The sequence below is a fragment of the Podarcis pityusensis genome, assembly GCF_964106645.2.
Source record: "Podarcis pityusensis genome assembly, chromosome: 3".
NCBI classification, from domain to species: domain Eukaryota; kingdom Metazoa; phylum Chordata; class Lepidosauria; order Squamata; family Lacertidae; genus Podarcis; species Podarcis pityusensis.
In genome coordinates this window covers 36616628-36632273 of record NC_138026.1, presented here as the reverse complement: position 1 = coordinate 36632273, position 15646 = coordinate 36616628, and the positions used below count along the sequence as shown (strand labels likewise).

Sequence of the window (15646 nt, the reverse complement as noted above, 5' to 3'; positions counted from 1 at the left end):
CTATGAAGAAAAGCCAAGGAGAGGGGACTCTATGGCATATGGCTCTTGGGAGGGGCCCTTCCCCCAGCTCTGGGATAGTTAGGAGAGAGGAGAATTTTTTTAGGACTGCAGTTGGGGATGATGTGGGCTAGAGGGAAATATTCCAACCTGTAGGTGTCAGCAACGGGGGAGGACAGCATGCTTGTTTCCTCTTTGGAATCCGAGGCAGCAGATATGGCAGAAACAGGAACCTCCAGGGATGTCAATGCTGAAAGCCCCTCAACTGTAGGCTCGGGTTGTATATTTGTATAAATAAACCATATATAATAAAGTCACCACAGTCTCCACTGTGCCTCATTTCCAAAGGGAACACAAATCCCGGTTGAGCACATAGACTCCCTGCAATCTCACACTGCTCTGAGATTGGGCTGGCATGTAACAATATCATATTATAATGCTGTTTTCTGTAAGCCACCTAGGAATTTTTACTGATGGGCAACCACATATATTTATTGGATTTATATGGCAAATACAATTTATATTAGTAAATAAAATGTTCATTACTTATGGGCTAATTTAATGCAGCCATTTCCAAGGGAATGGGGGAAACACTGAAGCAAACATTGATCAATAGCTCTGCTCATGTGTTTACTTAAATGAAGGGGTGTCACAAGTTTGAAGAAGCTGTGATGTGATCAAGGTTCCAAGTTCAGGGAAAGCCTACGTACATAGGCTTCCCCTCTTCAGATGCATAAATAATTTTATTTGCATGGCACCATTCAATAGTTAAAACCAGTGCTTTTTAAAGAAAGATGGGTGCTGGTACTCTTATAAAGTACATGCAACGCTTTTAACATTTGGGAAAAATAAATAAAATATTACTCAGCCAAATTAAACAGTTGTCACCTAAATCATAATCAGATCTTCAGTACACAATAAATTAATATCAGAAACAGCAGCAACAACCCCCCAACGAAATCCCCTAAACAATATCCCATCCCAAGAACCTAATGAATGGATGGCAGAACAAGGAACGATGTGTATCACTGGAGCCAGAAGCATGGTTCCAGAGCTCTTTTAATCACATGATGCCACTTCACATGAGTAGCACATGAAGGAAGCTATTGTTGAAGAATTATCCAATGACATTAGCATCCTCTTCTTTTTTATCTATGGAGTAGCCCACATTTAGAAACAAAAGTAAGGCCATGACAGATTGTATCCTAGCTATTTTGAGATACTTAGCTTGTTTTGCGTGCGGGTGTGTCAAAATTCCACAGAGAAGGTATATAATGAGCAGAAATCACGACATTGTTTAAGTTGAACTGAATCTTTTCAACATGCTCCCATGTTTCCATGGCCATCCTCTGCTCTGTTCATTGTGCAAGAACCTCTCTGCTTCCACTTATTAAGATTCCCTCCATACACTCTGTAAATGTTCTCTAAAGCCTGACACTGTGTTCATATAAATATGCTTTCATCCTTGAGCTCATCGTTTAAAAAAATGAACTCTAAATGAAAGAAAGATGATGCTACTGTCACTTGCTGTGCCCAAGTATCAGCCCATCTACTGTGAAATACTCTTTTGTCTAAGCCTCTCCTCGCATCTTGCTTGTCTCCTATTCTACTCTCTAGAAGGCGTGATATCCTCACTCCGACTTTTGAGCACGCCAGGTTCTGTTCTGTCTCCACTATTTCTCTCCCTCCTAAAGCCCTTCATCTCACTTCATCAAAGCTATTCTCCCAGTACCATGGAGAGGACTAGATCAGGTGACCAGGGCTACAACATAGCTGCTTAGTGCATCCCACCAGTAACCATGTGAGGGAGGCAGTCATCCACGTGGTTGTGCCTCTAGCCACATGGTTGTTATTATAGCCCTAATAATTATTATACCTCAATGAATATTAAACAACAACAATGAAATGGAGGAGTTACAATAAGCTTGAGGCTACAGAATATGGCCTTTCAATTCCGTTGCAGAACCTGACCTTTATTTGAAAGTCTCTGATGAACTGGGCTTAGAATAGAACCACAAAGCAACAAAAGTGTGGACCACACACTGTATGTTCCACAACACTTAAGCAATACAGCTTTGGTCTATTGCAAGACCCTGGGATGTTAACATTAAATTATACACACTTCACTGAGCAATTTTCAGAGGAAGAATTTGGGGGGGGGGGTATTTTTTGTTATTGAATCATCACTGCCTTTTTCAACTTATTTTTTATTCTGCATCCCATACATGACTGCAGCCAACTTTTTTTTTAAATAACATGGTAGAATGCAAGGAGTTCTTAAAAGCTGGTAAGTGCTCCTTTTTTAGTTGTGTTTTAAATATACATAACTCTGAGCTACAACAGTCAAGAGGCCATGAGGGGGGGAAATACTGGGTCCTAGGAAAGACTGTCATTCATGTATCCCTCCCTCCCTCACTTCATTTGCTCCAGTTCTACTCACCACACAAATATATAATGCAGGGATCACTAAACTGTGTGTCCCTTGTCCATTGAGAAAATAGCTGTATGCACAATCTATATCCTGGAATCCGTAAGTGCCAGAAGAGAGAGAAGATATGCCCCATTTGCAGCTGGAGGGCTCATTCTCCTTACCTTTTAAGACCAGGAGAGGAGGGGGGAGAACAGCTATCTTAAGACCTCCGTTGGAAAGAGCAATATGGCTGCATTGTCTTTGCTATGCGTCCTGACCTTAACACAAGAACAGTCACACTGTGTGCCTCTACCTGCCGCCACAGACCGTTGCGTTGCACCATTGTGCCAACCAGCGTGGGCAGGAGAAAGCACATATTAAATGCTGGCATTCAATTAAGTTTAGCCTTCCAAGCAAAATATTTAGAACTACCATATCATAGGCTGCACTTTACATCTATGCAAGGCTGTCCGAGTTGTCTGCCCCTAGGCCATAAATAGAGTGTGAGCTGTAAGAACCGAAAGTCCTGGGAACATTAACTTTTACATGACACACAATGTGAGGAGTTAAACTTGTGTACAGTCAGCGTCTGAGTACACTACTGAGTAATTCTGAATGTAAATGCCCAAACGTACATGAATAGTCCCACTGAAGTAACTAGAGGAATTATTCATTGTGCTGCTTTAGGAATAAAAATAAATTCGAATATTAGAAGGAAATTACCTCAGTACAGTTGTGGGAGTTGTGAGATTTCACATGCAACTGAATGCCATATAATAATTAAACAATATTTTTAAATAAAAGAGAGAAGAATTTTCACTCTAAGTGTTACACTTGTCAGGTTTTAGAGGAAACAAAGCACGTTCATTTTAGCATTGGGGAGACTAGATTGAAAGGACAGGTTCTTGTACATTTCAGAGTTTTGCAGAAGAGAGAATGCTGTCCTGTCCAGCTTGTCATGCAGGGATGATAAACAGCATTTGCCGACATTCCTTCTTCCACAGAACTAAAGGAGCTTTGCCCTATTTGCAACTGATTTCTTTTCTCTTTCACTTTCCTATACATTTTCTCTGTTAATCCGTCTTTCTGCTTTTCCTCTATTAAAAAATCACCCTAAACAAAAATGGCAACAAGAGAACGGTAGAACTGCTACTGGGTTCCAACAAACCAATTAAAAACTGCAAGACTGGAGAACATTTTTGCAAACTTAAGTGGTGTTTGAATAAAAATTCACATGCCTAAAATTCTGACCGGGAGCTAATATACTGCTAATATGATCTTTGTCAGAAATCTAGGATTCCATAGAGAAGTTACTGAGACCTTCTGAATCTCTATAGTTAGAATTGGAACACAATCATGGCCTCCCCTAAAGAATTCTGAGAACTGAGAACTTCTAAGAGTGCTGAGAGTTATTAGGAAACCCTTCATTGCCATTCCCAGCAAACTACAGCTCCAAGGAAGTGGTATAAGGGTGCTTCAAAGGTATGGTGTGGATGTGACCCTGAATTAGCCCCTATCATTCACAGCAACGAACCAGCTAAGCATAGTCATCATGCCCATGGAAGTTTACTCCAAAGGAAGTCCCACTGTGTTCAATGGTACTTACTTCCAGGTAAGGATGCAAAGGACATCAGCACATACCACTGAAATCAACGGATTTAAGTAAGTTGCACCTACTATCTTCCATTGATTTCAATGGGAAGTGCAACCTGATCTTATTTTTGCTTACTTGGTAATACAACTCACTTAGTTCAATGGGATGTATTTGGACATAAATGTGCACAGGATTGCAGCCTTAGTCCATCAAGACTAAGGGCTCGCCCACACTTCCGTTTGCCCTATAATTTCTAGGCAAAGTTCTGATAAGTCTTTCATTTGTTCTTCCACTCTCCCCAGGAAAATCCACTGTTTTATCACTGAATCAGAACATACATCAATTGGGTTTTCTGTGGATTGATGCTGCAGGCCAAAAGAAAAACCCCTTGGAAGTGTAGATGGTGCCCATCTGTAGGAAGATTAGGATTGTAGTAGAATGATGCCCATAATAGGAATTTCGAACACACAGCAATAATCACTAAGGGTTTTTTAAAAAAAAAACACTGACTTGTGTACCATTAAAATGTATAAATTAGCACTTAAAACTCTTTATGGCCCTGCCAACAGAGAAATCCTATGAATCCAGTGAAAACATAAATGTTCCTAAACAACCTTAATCCCTGAAAAGTCAACGAATAAAACAATTACAAGAAATAACTCATTTTTAGTCTAACACATGGCTGTTGACAGCTCCCTGAGCTTCAGTATTGTAACACAATCCTCTCTTTTAGATTTATTAGATTTTATTTTTAGAAGTAATCACTTCCCTCCAGTAAATGGCTCTTATACCAGCAGTTCTGCACCAGCGAAAACGGAAGGGGAACATTGCTATGAACCAAAAAGCTATCGGCATATGCCCAGGCAGGCTGCTGCAAGCGTAACCAGCATAATCTGCCGCTCTGCAACATCTCTTCTTCTCCCCCAACCCCATCCCCAGCCTTGCCATTTCCTTAATTAATACAATATTAGCTAATTAAATGAAGTCATTCCCCAGGCTCATTCAGGATACTAAGCAGAAAGCAAACCTTACTTCTTCCTTCATAACAGCCCACACATGTAATCTCTCTCTTTTCTTTAGCGTGAGTAATTGCCTTCATACTTCAGTATATGCCACTTTAAAAATCAAGGTTAATTGGGAGCTTTCTGTGAAGCTCCAAGTGTTCTGAGAATCATTTCAATGCAATTAGACCATTGTGTGCGATGTGTAAGAGTCTCAATCCAAAACAGCCATGGACCCAAGGAGAAGCAAACTCAGCAATATAGGATCATCTAAGATTCTAAGGAATGAGGAGGCAGCAGGGAAGGGACAGAGACATAAGGGGATCCTACGGAAGCAGACTCAAAAGGAATTCCAAAAGTGTATAGAGTTCACTTTTCACTGATAGTGGTGCAAAAAAAGAACTTCAGTAGAATGAGGTGCTAAGAGATTTAGCTCTCCTTTGATATGCCTACTTCAGCAGTTTCTCTTGGCATAAATAACTTTGACTCTTTTCATTATTTTATGCTGAACCAGAAACATTTTGCCTCTCAAATCTCCATCCTCTGCATTTTGGCTCAAAAACTTGTAGATATTTTAAGGCCTACGTTACAGTGGACAGCAGAAATGGGGAAGGGTGTGGGGTGTCAATATTGTTTTTAGATATTTTTGTTTATAGTGAAGGGTCACTATTCAGCATCAGTGGTGGACAGCTAACGTTCTCTGGTGAATTTTGTCATTCTTCATTTCTGATAGTCATTTCTGATAGTGCTGATCACCTGAGACCCTGAAAAACGAATAGTCTGTGCATTCAACCATCCAATTAAGGATATATTGCATCCAGAACTTTGTAACTTCACACCTGAAAAGGGCAAGGGAAGGATATGGTAGGTTCACTGGGTAGTTTGCTTTCCATTTCTCTCAGGAGCTGAGATCAGCGAGTCTTGAGGAGGTTTTGCTGCCTTAAGAGTTTAGGAAAGAGACTGTAATGCAAGGTTTGCTTATCCACAGTTCTTGCTACCCTTCAGCACATTTGTAATCACTTAGCACTTATTATTGGTATTTCAAGATGCTTGGAGGTTCTGCTTAACATTGGACTCCTGCTGGTCTAAGAAAAATAATTCTTAAATATATTTTATATTAAATTTTAGCATTTAGATGGGATAGCTCATACCTTCCACCTTTTTTGTATGGGTTATATGAACAATGTTGCAATCTGAAAATCAATCCCATTTCATTTTTCTATTCAAAAAGTGTTGTTATTTTGTCCACGTGTAAATCAGTAAGATTCTCTCCTACAACATTTGATGTAGATGTCTTAGGACCCAGCTACACTTTTGTTCATCCCGTGATTTAAAGTCATGGGTCAATCTGCAGAAAAGCCAATTGATGCTTGTTCTCATTCAGCAGTAAACAGCAGGTTTTCCTGGAGAAAGCAGCAGAACCAAAAACAAAACCCCCATCGGACCTGTAACTTGAAATCATGGGGCAAGTGTGGATGTACCCTTCCTGGGGTCATTCTGAAACATCCCACCTGGTGTTGCAGACTGAGCACCAGTGAACTATCAAAATATGAATGCAGTCTATGGCCAGTCCTCAGAAACTGCCAGGTCAACGTTCGATGAAATATAACTAAACCAGCTATTTCTGCAATTACAAAAACTGATTTAATCCTCAGATGACAACTGTCTTGACGATTTTAAGAGGCAGATGGTCCAAAAGTTTTGTGAGGGCCAAGGTGAGCAGCAGCAGAGAGATGTGTAAGTGGAAGGGCAGCAGGTTTATATGTGTTTTTTACAAGGAAAAAAATCAAACAGATGGAAGGAAAAAATAGCAAAGCAGCAGAAGTTACAAAGTACTGGCGAAAAGTGTTTCTTCTTCACCTTATATAACTTTTTCTAGGAACCTTTTTTTTTGTCATAGCACATACAAATTATCAGACAGGCAGTGATCCAGAGAAAGACTAGTGATGTTCCTAAGCACATTTGCTTCTTTGAAGAACAGGCCCATTCATGTCCTTACATTCACTGATTTAAATTGCCAATCTCATGCACAATTGCATGGAAGAAAATTTCATTAAAAGCAATATGACATCTAAGTATCGTCAGGATCATGGTGCAGGACATATAGAACCAAGCAAACCAAACTGCACTCATGACTGTGCTCTGTTTCAAAGCCCAGGGCTGGGTTCTTTTTCAATATGTAACTTAAGAAAATGAGGAAGTATCAGTAGCAGCACAACATAACTGTAAACGATTGCAAGCTCATTCCAAATGTAGACTCCTGTGAGTGGACAGGAAATGGAAATATTGCTGTTAGATACCTTGGGGTGGAAACATCTTTTAATAGAGAAGTTTAATTAAATACTTTCCAGATTAGCTTCCAAAGCTCCATTAACCCTCCGTGCATTTCGTTGTACATGCACTTTCCATGTGGTGGTTTTATTATGAAGAGTACAACTTTCTACATAGCTGTACCTGCCCTGTTGAACATCTCGAAAAGCCTTCTGTGCCTCTATACTTTGCAAACGACTGGACTATTCTCTCAAAAGCATCAATATCACCCTGACAAAGTTTCTGTGCCTGATTAGAAAGGAAGAGGAATAAAGAAATACCTGTTTTATCAGTGACTGCTATAGAATGAGAGACTGGAAGAAGGATGGCCAACCCAAGCCAAATTATGCAAGATCCAATTGCCTTCATCTCCTCTTGAACACATGTGAACAAATGACCAGAAATCTGAAATGAAAACATTCATGATTAAAAACACTCTTATGATTCCACTGTGGTCAAGCAGGTTGCCTTGTGGATGTCCAGCCTAGACATATCCAGATTTAGACACCAGTGCTCAAATTACAAGGGGCCAAAGAAGACTTGACCTTGCTTATCTGCTGTGACAGGTACTGTTTTAAGGTTATGTGGAGCATGATTTGGCTAAAATGTGGGGGAAGTTGGGACTTACAAATTTCATTTAAAGCCACTCTACTTCTTCCACTGAAAATTGTTAGGCATGCCTGAGTTCATTGAAATCGGTGGACTCAGGTTCAGATTGTTTATTTTATTATTAGTAATTATATGCTGCCTTTCGAGGCAAAACCCTCACAAGGCAGCCTACAAGAAATATAATTAGTTGCGTAAAAGTATAGGATAATTTAGTTTCATGTACATAGCACAAGTTCTCAGCTGGAGCTATATCTAGACAGGATGGAGGGGTGATGAAATGCTGCTCTGTCTTCCTCTGTGGGTCTCAGGAATTTGGATTTCACCCTTACACTTTTGTTTCATGGGTTAAGGGACTAGTACTTGAGAAGCTTCCCCCTATATTTAAAATTAATCATATTTTTTGTGAAGTCTAAAATAAATCACATCAACAAAGCAATCTTCCTCTCTATACTTATCAAACCCTTTAACTACATTGCTGCCAGTTAATATAAAACCTACATAATTATGAATCTTCTAAATATTCCCTTTTTAGATACATATGCATACTGGTACACATGTACATACACACAAACAAATGTAGCAACATACGCATGAGTTATAAGGGGAAAAGAGGCGTATAGACTGTTGAGCCATTAATGTAGTACTATACATACGTACTCACCTGGGGGTAAATCTCATTGACTAAATTCAGTGGGTCTTACTTTCGAATTAAGATGTGTTGTAACATAATTGGTTCGATAATTCCCTGCTACCAGCTAATTACGGTCCAAATCTAAAAATGGAAACCAGCTGTTTGTGTACTTTCCATGAGCATCCCTGATGACCAATAGCAATTTTTTAACACACATCCATGACTGTATAATAAATCCTTAGTTCATTATTCTGCCAGGGAAATATACACAATTTCTAGTTGTTGAGAAGCCCATGTTGAGTATAACTGCTGCTCTGAGGACCCAGTTCTGGTCCTCTCATTAGGCAGGGTGAAGCAGTCACCTCAAGCAGCTGATTTTGGGATCATAAAAAGATAGAATAATAATAAATTAAGTAAGTAACTAACAACTTGCTATTTGCAGAGGCAGAGATGGGGTAGCTGTAGCACTTTCTGCCACAGTTGCAAAAATAACTTGACTGGTCTTGGGTACCAAGGCTGGGAAGGAGTGACTTTTGCCTCTCTGCCTCAGGCAGCCAGATGTCTGGGGCCAGCCCTAGAGCCATAGGTTGTACCTCTTTCTATTGTGGCCTTTGAATAATTTCTGTTTCACAGGCATTTTATTTTTGCCATTTGGGAGCAGAAAATAATTTTATCTTGTGCTGACCAATGACTGCTAGAAATGTTTTAAAATTTGATATGTATTGACTGCATGTTATTTATGCAGGCTCTCTGTAACTTTGCTTACTGAAATAGCCTGTGATTGATGGTAACACAACTAAGGTGAACTTCATTTTCAATTTTCCATCCCTGAACTATACTTCCTCTCACTTCTGCAAAAATCACAAGCAGTTGTGAAGAGAGAGAAGAGTCATCAGTCAAGTACAATGTGTATCATTTATTAGTGTGAAAAAAGCGCGCGCACACACACACAAAGGGTGTTTGCAGGCTAATTTTAGACTTATAAGAAGACAATGAAGAGTACTTCTCAGCTACTTTTTTAGATTGTTGAGTAATAGGTTTTCAGCTATGCTAAGGTCGAATATATTGGTCAAAAGACCACCAAATTATCATGTGTTAGTAATAGCTGATTAGCATTTTTATTTTTGATTATTTTTAGCCTATGATACTTAAAGTGAAACTACATGCACTCACTATGAGCAGGATGAGTGGAGCAGTCACAATCTCATACTGATGTATCATTCCTATATCTAGATTTCTTTTCCTTTTTTCTTTTTCTTTTTCAGCAGCTTTCATGTCTCAGAAAATATGTAAATGAGGGGGAAAGGACAGTTCCATTTTGGACTGCATAAAAGAAGAATTGAATGTATACAACAAAATATTTTTGTCATCTATACACAATCAATCATTTCTTCTAAATCACTTATAATGAATATCCTTGTTGATACGTATATTGGCCCCAACAGGCCAACCGTAGAAGTAAAACGATTAAAAACTTCTAACAGAAGTAAAATAATTTAAAAGTCTAATAAAACAGCTATAAAAACGGCAGTAAAAGGCTATAAAAGGCTATAAAAGGTTTGTAATCCGGAGGGTTCACGAAGGAGAAGTTGTTACAGCCGCCATCAATGAAAAGAGAATTCAGACTTTAACAGAATATAGTAAAATGCAAAAAAATAAAAATAAAAAAATCCAAATAAGGATGATTATTTATTTACTGTATATGAAAAAGAGTCCGGGTCAAAATATGCAGTAAGTGTAGTATTTTTTTCCACATGAATGTGAAGCATGGAAGACCTCGTCCCGATAAAGACAATAGAATGGGGGAAGAATATACACAGACCTAACCCTTTGCCTCCCCACTATGATACCTATTCCGATCCAGGGTTATGGTGGTACACCAACAATTTGCATGGGGGGACGGGACGGACTTCAACTTTCAACTTCAACCTATGGGAACTACTGACAAGGGTCCCCCAATCTAGGTCAGGATCACAGTGGGGTAGGAGGGTCAAAACCCCATTGCCCTTGTGCTAGAATCCCAATCTAGATCAGGGCCCCTACACTGGCAATCTGTCTTTTTCTTTAAACTGCATTTAATAGTGAAAGAGTTAATGCAGAGGTTTTCACCCTTTTTGAGTCTACGGCTCCCATAACCAACTACGTTCTTTCTGCGGCATGCCCTGTGGAGCTCAGGAGCCCAGTTATGTCACCTCTTGCCTACAGAGCTGGCAGCATCTCGCCCTTTTTCAAACACCTTCCCTTGTGGAGTGTTCCCTCAAACTCCTCTCCCCTTTCCTTGGGAGTCCTCCGGACAGCTGCCGCTGCCGTCCTTGATCTCTGAGCTGTCCCCCCACCCCAAAGAGAGGTGCCTCCCAGAGGCACCATTCGCCTGTGGAGCTTATAGCCAGGGCTGCTACAATAAACAAGAGGATATCAGAGCAGGGAGGGAAGGAAAGAGGGACAGAGGCCAGTGTTGCCCATGGCACCCCTGACCATCCCTCAACCACGGCACACTGGTTGAAAGCCACTGAGTTAATGTATTGTTAGGAGTACGTGGGGAGGGCACAGATCCCCCTAAATTCCTCGATCTAGTAAATGTTAGAATTTATCACTGCTTAAGAGGGTTAAAGAGGGTTAGACTTTAAATTGCTGCACTCAGCTATCCTTGTCCCGTAAACTGCCTGGCAGAGAAGCTACCAAGAGGAACCATCCATAGGTTATCGATGGCCGAGTCATTGACCTAATAAAAGACACAGAGAGAAGCCATCAGCAAGTCTATTAGCCCGGTGCTGCGCTCTGGCTGGTTAGCAGAAGACAATGCCAGAGGGGACTTCCAGTTTGCAGTGGGCAATGATGAAAGCTGAAGGCCAATAGATATGGCCTTGTGGAATCTCGCACTGCTCAGAGATTGGGTGGCATGCAGCAGTATCTTCCCATTTGGCCCTCAGTGGGGTAATATAGGCTGCTCCTACTTCAGATCCATTGGTACCATCTATATGTTGTGTTCACGTTAATGTTGCCTTTATAAGGCCAACAGCAAGAAGAGGCTGTGGTTGATTCTTCATTTTGGAAGTCTGACTCAATAAAAAACAAAAAAGAAGGTAGTTGAGAGATGGCAAAATCGTGCTTGAATCTCATTTGGATAAATGGATTCTAGGAGCATATGCCTAAATTCTATTGCCTTTCTCAAGGAGTTGGAAAGCATTTTTCACGCATGACACTCAACACAACTTTCAGACTCTTGCACACTATTTAAGTGCATTTTTCAACTGAATGTACGTTTTAGCCAAAAATATTACATGGGAATCATAGATGCATAAAATACAAAAACCAGTTTAAGATTCTGCAAACAGCTTAAGCCTTATTCCATTTCTTGGTTTTTCTTTTCTGGTTACATGCAGGAAATAAATCTGTCTGTATTTGTATGATTTGATGGAATGTCATTAGAAGATCCTGTGGGAAGCCTCTATAGCTGACTCAGAAGTTGGGTTTTGGATTTATGTTTTCTTTCAGTTTGGTTGACATATTGCTTCTTTGAGAAAATAAATAAATAAAAATATCATTTTTAAAAGGTGGCTTTATTGGAATTCTAAGGACCAAAATGACACATTATAGAAAGTGAGCACTCTTTAATCTCCCAACTTTTTTTACCTGAAAGGTGGGGCCTGCCAATTTGGACAGAACAGCAGGGAAGGGAAACAAGGGTGTCTGGGTCTTTAACCTTTCATTCCAGCCCTATTTTCCTGATCAAAAGCTCACTTTGTATATTGCCCAGAAGGGGAAACAAACAGTACAGGAACAAACAATTTTTAAAAATCCCTTCATCTGTGCAGCCTTGTTGCTGCATTTCAGTAAAAAACAAACAAACCAAAAAACAAAAAAGTGTAGGGAAATAAATTATATTCTCCAGGCATAATGTGTGGTATGACCCTAAGAGGCAATGAATCTCAAGTTCTGAAAACCTTTCTGGCAATCTGCAGATCTTAGGCTACGTACACATTAATGGCTTAAAATACAGTTAGGTGTACTGCAAGTCACATTTGCAAATCACATTTGCACGTTGCTATCCACTAGAGAGAGCAGGGATGTCTTTACCTGATGCACATTACCTGTTCAGTTTCCCCCCAACCCCCCAAAGCCATATTCATGAAGCTGTCATCTGTGCATGCAGGGCCATCTCAGTTGTCTCACCTCAGCTTAACTGCAGAGAGAACATGCGTTTCTATTTTCAAAACATGTGGAAGCTCATTTGAGGAAAAATGCATCCGTTCAGCAGCAGTACTTTTCAAAGAACTACATGATAGACATGGGTTGTGGCTAATGTCATGTGTACTTGATGTCAAACGCCATTGGTGCACACACACTGTAGCAAACAAACAGTAATGGGTACACAGCCTTAGCTTTCTGTACTAGTTTGCATCATATCTATAGATAGAGATGTTTTTCGTTGCACAAGCCAGGTATAAACATTTTAAATAAATGATGTATTTGTGTGTGTATATATTTTAAAAATAAGTGTCATGCACATTAAAAATTGGAATCGTCCCACCTTTCCCACAGTATCTTACATTGTAGGTCCTCGGTGTTTCTCTTTGTATGTTTCATTTCAACCTATCCTTGCCCCCACTATGATTCCTGCAAGCTTGAATTTAAGGCATTATTGAGGGTTATAGCCAATGCTAGTCTTACTCATAGTAGGTCCATTAATATCAGTGGCCCTAAGTTAGACATCCCAATTAATTTCAATGAGTACAAGTAGGACTATTGGATACAACATAGGCACAGCAATCCAAGCTACAGGAAGCCAGGGTAATTCATACCGGGGTAAACTACCCTTAAGAGGGATGCGGGTGGCGCTGTGGTCTAAACCACAGAGCCTAGGATTTGCCAATCAGAAGGTCGGCGGTTTGAATCCCCCAACGGGGTGAGCTCCTGTTGCTTGGTCCCTGCTCCTGTCAACCTAGCAGTTCAAAAGCACACAGTACAAGTAGATAAATAGGTACTGCTCCAACGGGAAGGTAAACTGTGTTTCTGTGCGCTGCTCTGGTTCACCAGAAGTGGCTTATTCATGCTGGCCACATGACCTGGAAGCTGTATGCCGGCTCCCTCGGTCAGTAAAGCGAGATGAGTGCTGCAACCCTAGAGTCGTCCACGACTGGACCTAACGGTCAGGGGTCCCTTTACCTAAACTACCCTTATTTAAAACTCTATTGGGAAGCAAAGATATTGCCAGCTGAGGCAGCCCAAGCTTAGCAGCGGTAAAACAAGCTTTTAAAATAGAGTTTGACTTTGACCGTTCTTTTTGCCAGTGTAATGTCCGCTAGGTTGCTAGTCACATGAGTGAACTGAAAGGAGTTTTGAATAGGGGTAAGTTTCCCCCTATCCCATCCCTGCTATACTTCTTTGAGGGACTTACCCTCATTTGGACATACTGGTGTATCTATGGTTGAGCCGGGATGAAGACCCTCCACATGCGCAGGCAGAGACCTTCTTATTCCAAACTCCTGGTTCCAAACTCCTGGCTCATTCCTGGTGATCTTGGGATTTGTTTTGTTCTCCAAGGGCTTGCTGATATTGACTGGGTGTGCTAAACCCAATGGCAACCCTGACTTTCATGTGACTATCCATTACGAGGGGCCTGCAAGCATTCCTTGCATAACTGAGCAGAAGAAACTGGGAAGGACATCTGTGTGGCTCCATCTTTATTCACACAAGTTATTGTACTTGATAAGGACAACAAAAGCAGTCACATCACTTGTCTGGAAAACCCACTTGCAGATACTGATTGTTTTTATTGACCCAAGGCAGTGCCGCTCCTTTTTCTAATGCATTTCAATTGCTATTTCTTGCAAGCTGCTTTGGCCAGGCTTGCTTAAATTATCATCTGCCCACCTTCAGGAAGAAGTGTGCATGCAGAACTCACAGGGCATTAGTCCACTGCCATTCTGAAGCTTAATTTCTAAAAGAAAGTGTACTAGAGGCCACACCTAACCAATAGTTTCAAAATGCATCCTATAATTCCTGCCACCTAATCTGCGTGGGAGGTACCTGCGTGACTGCTCACACGTGAGATATTGTTTAGCATGGCTGTCAACCTTTTTCAAGCTAGGTTCCTTTGTTTTCAATAACTGTGTTAAGAAAAAATCAGTAGGTAAAGCTTGCATTACAGCATCTTCATGCCAGAGCGATGGAAGAACCTCACCGGTTGAATTTCTGGTTCCGTGTCACACAGCTGTTAAAAGTAGATGATTTATGGAATAAACTTGCATTCTTGTTTACTTTCACCCCTTAATTCCAGAGCTGAATCCTACCACTAGAAACAGATTTCAATGGCTATTTTCTTGCTGGCTGCATTCATTCTTAGCTGGGAAGTATTAGGCATAGAGATTCCTGCTGATTTCTCACCTTCCTTTCCCGTGCAGTGCAACGCTCAAGCCAGTGTCTATGCACTGCCCATTCCCACCGCCCTTCCGTCTTCCAAAATTGGATTGGAAAAAAATGCTCTGTAGCCCAGCTTCTCTCTCTGCCCAAGCTTGGAACTCGCTTCAGAACAGGCCGAGCCACGGCGGGCAGGTGGGCTTGTTCACATACTTGAGCACCTACCCAGAGTTTCCTGGCGGTTAAGGGCAAATAAACATTGAGTATCGTAAACTAGGAGGTATTAGCCAACCTTAAAAGCTGGACCACTTTAGACCGCTTGCGCATTTCCTTCATGTAACAGATCCATTACCTGAGATTTCTAAAGCACACTGGAGAATACTTGAGCCTTTCTTTCATACATACACGCCTGAGAAGGGACCACCAAGCACATATAATGGACCTTTACCTGTGCTTCCTCTCAACCTCACTCCAAAGCAATTTTAGGTGCTTAGCCCACACACACATATGTGAAAGAGCGACTCCTCTCAGAAAACCCTTGCCTGGAGAAGAAAATATCAATTACCTTTAGAGAGGAGGATGTCACGTACGACCTACTTCCTTGCCTGCGTGTGCAAGAAAAGCTCACCTAGGCCTAGTCTACATATGCAGCAGACAAGTAGTAATGAGGGCAAGAAAGAGGGAATGGAATGTATCACTTCAACCTGTGGGAATTTGGAAGGGGGGGATCCCAT

At 40.9% G+C, this 15646-nt stretch overlaps 1 protein-coding gene across 7 annotated transcripts in view; it reads right to left on the bottom strand.

Moving 5' to 3' along the window:
• Positions 1-15646, bottom strand: part of COL19A1 (collagen type XIX alpha 1 chain) — a 189535-nt gene that overhangs the window by 171010 nt on the left and 2879 nt on the right. For 3 of the 7 annotated variants that reach the window (XM_080997968.1, XM_080997969.1, XM_080997974.1), the window contains exons 1-2: positions 9726-9803; positions 7594-7717 (exon numbers count right to left, since the gene is read on the bottom strand). In XM_080997968.1, the coding sequence (XP_080854094.1) occupies positions 7594-7717; positions 9726-9773 (172 nt within the window). In that variant the 5' untranslated portion in view covers positions 9774-9803. Of the gene's footprint in view, positions 1-7593; positions 7718-8582; positions 8604-9725; positions 9804-15477; positions 15609-15646 lie in introns of those variants that run through there. The other 4 variants (XM_080997970.1, XM_080997972.1, XM_080997971.1 and 1 more) reach the window with 3 other exon arrangements.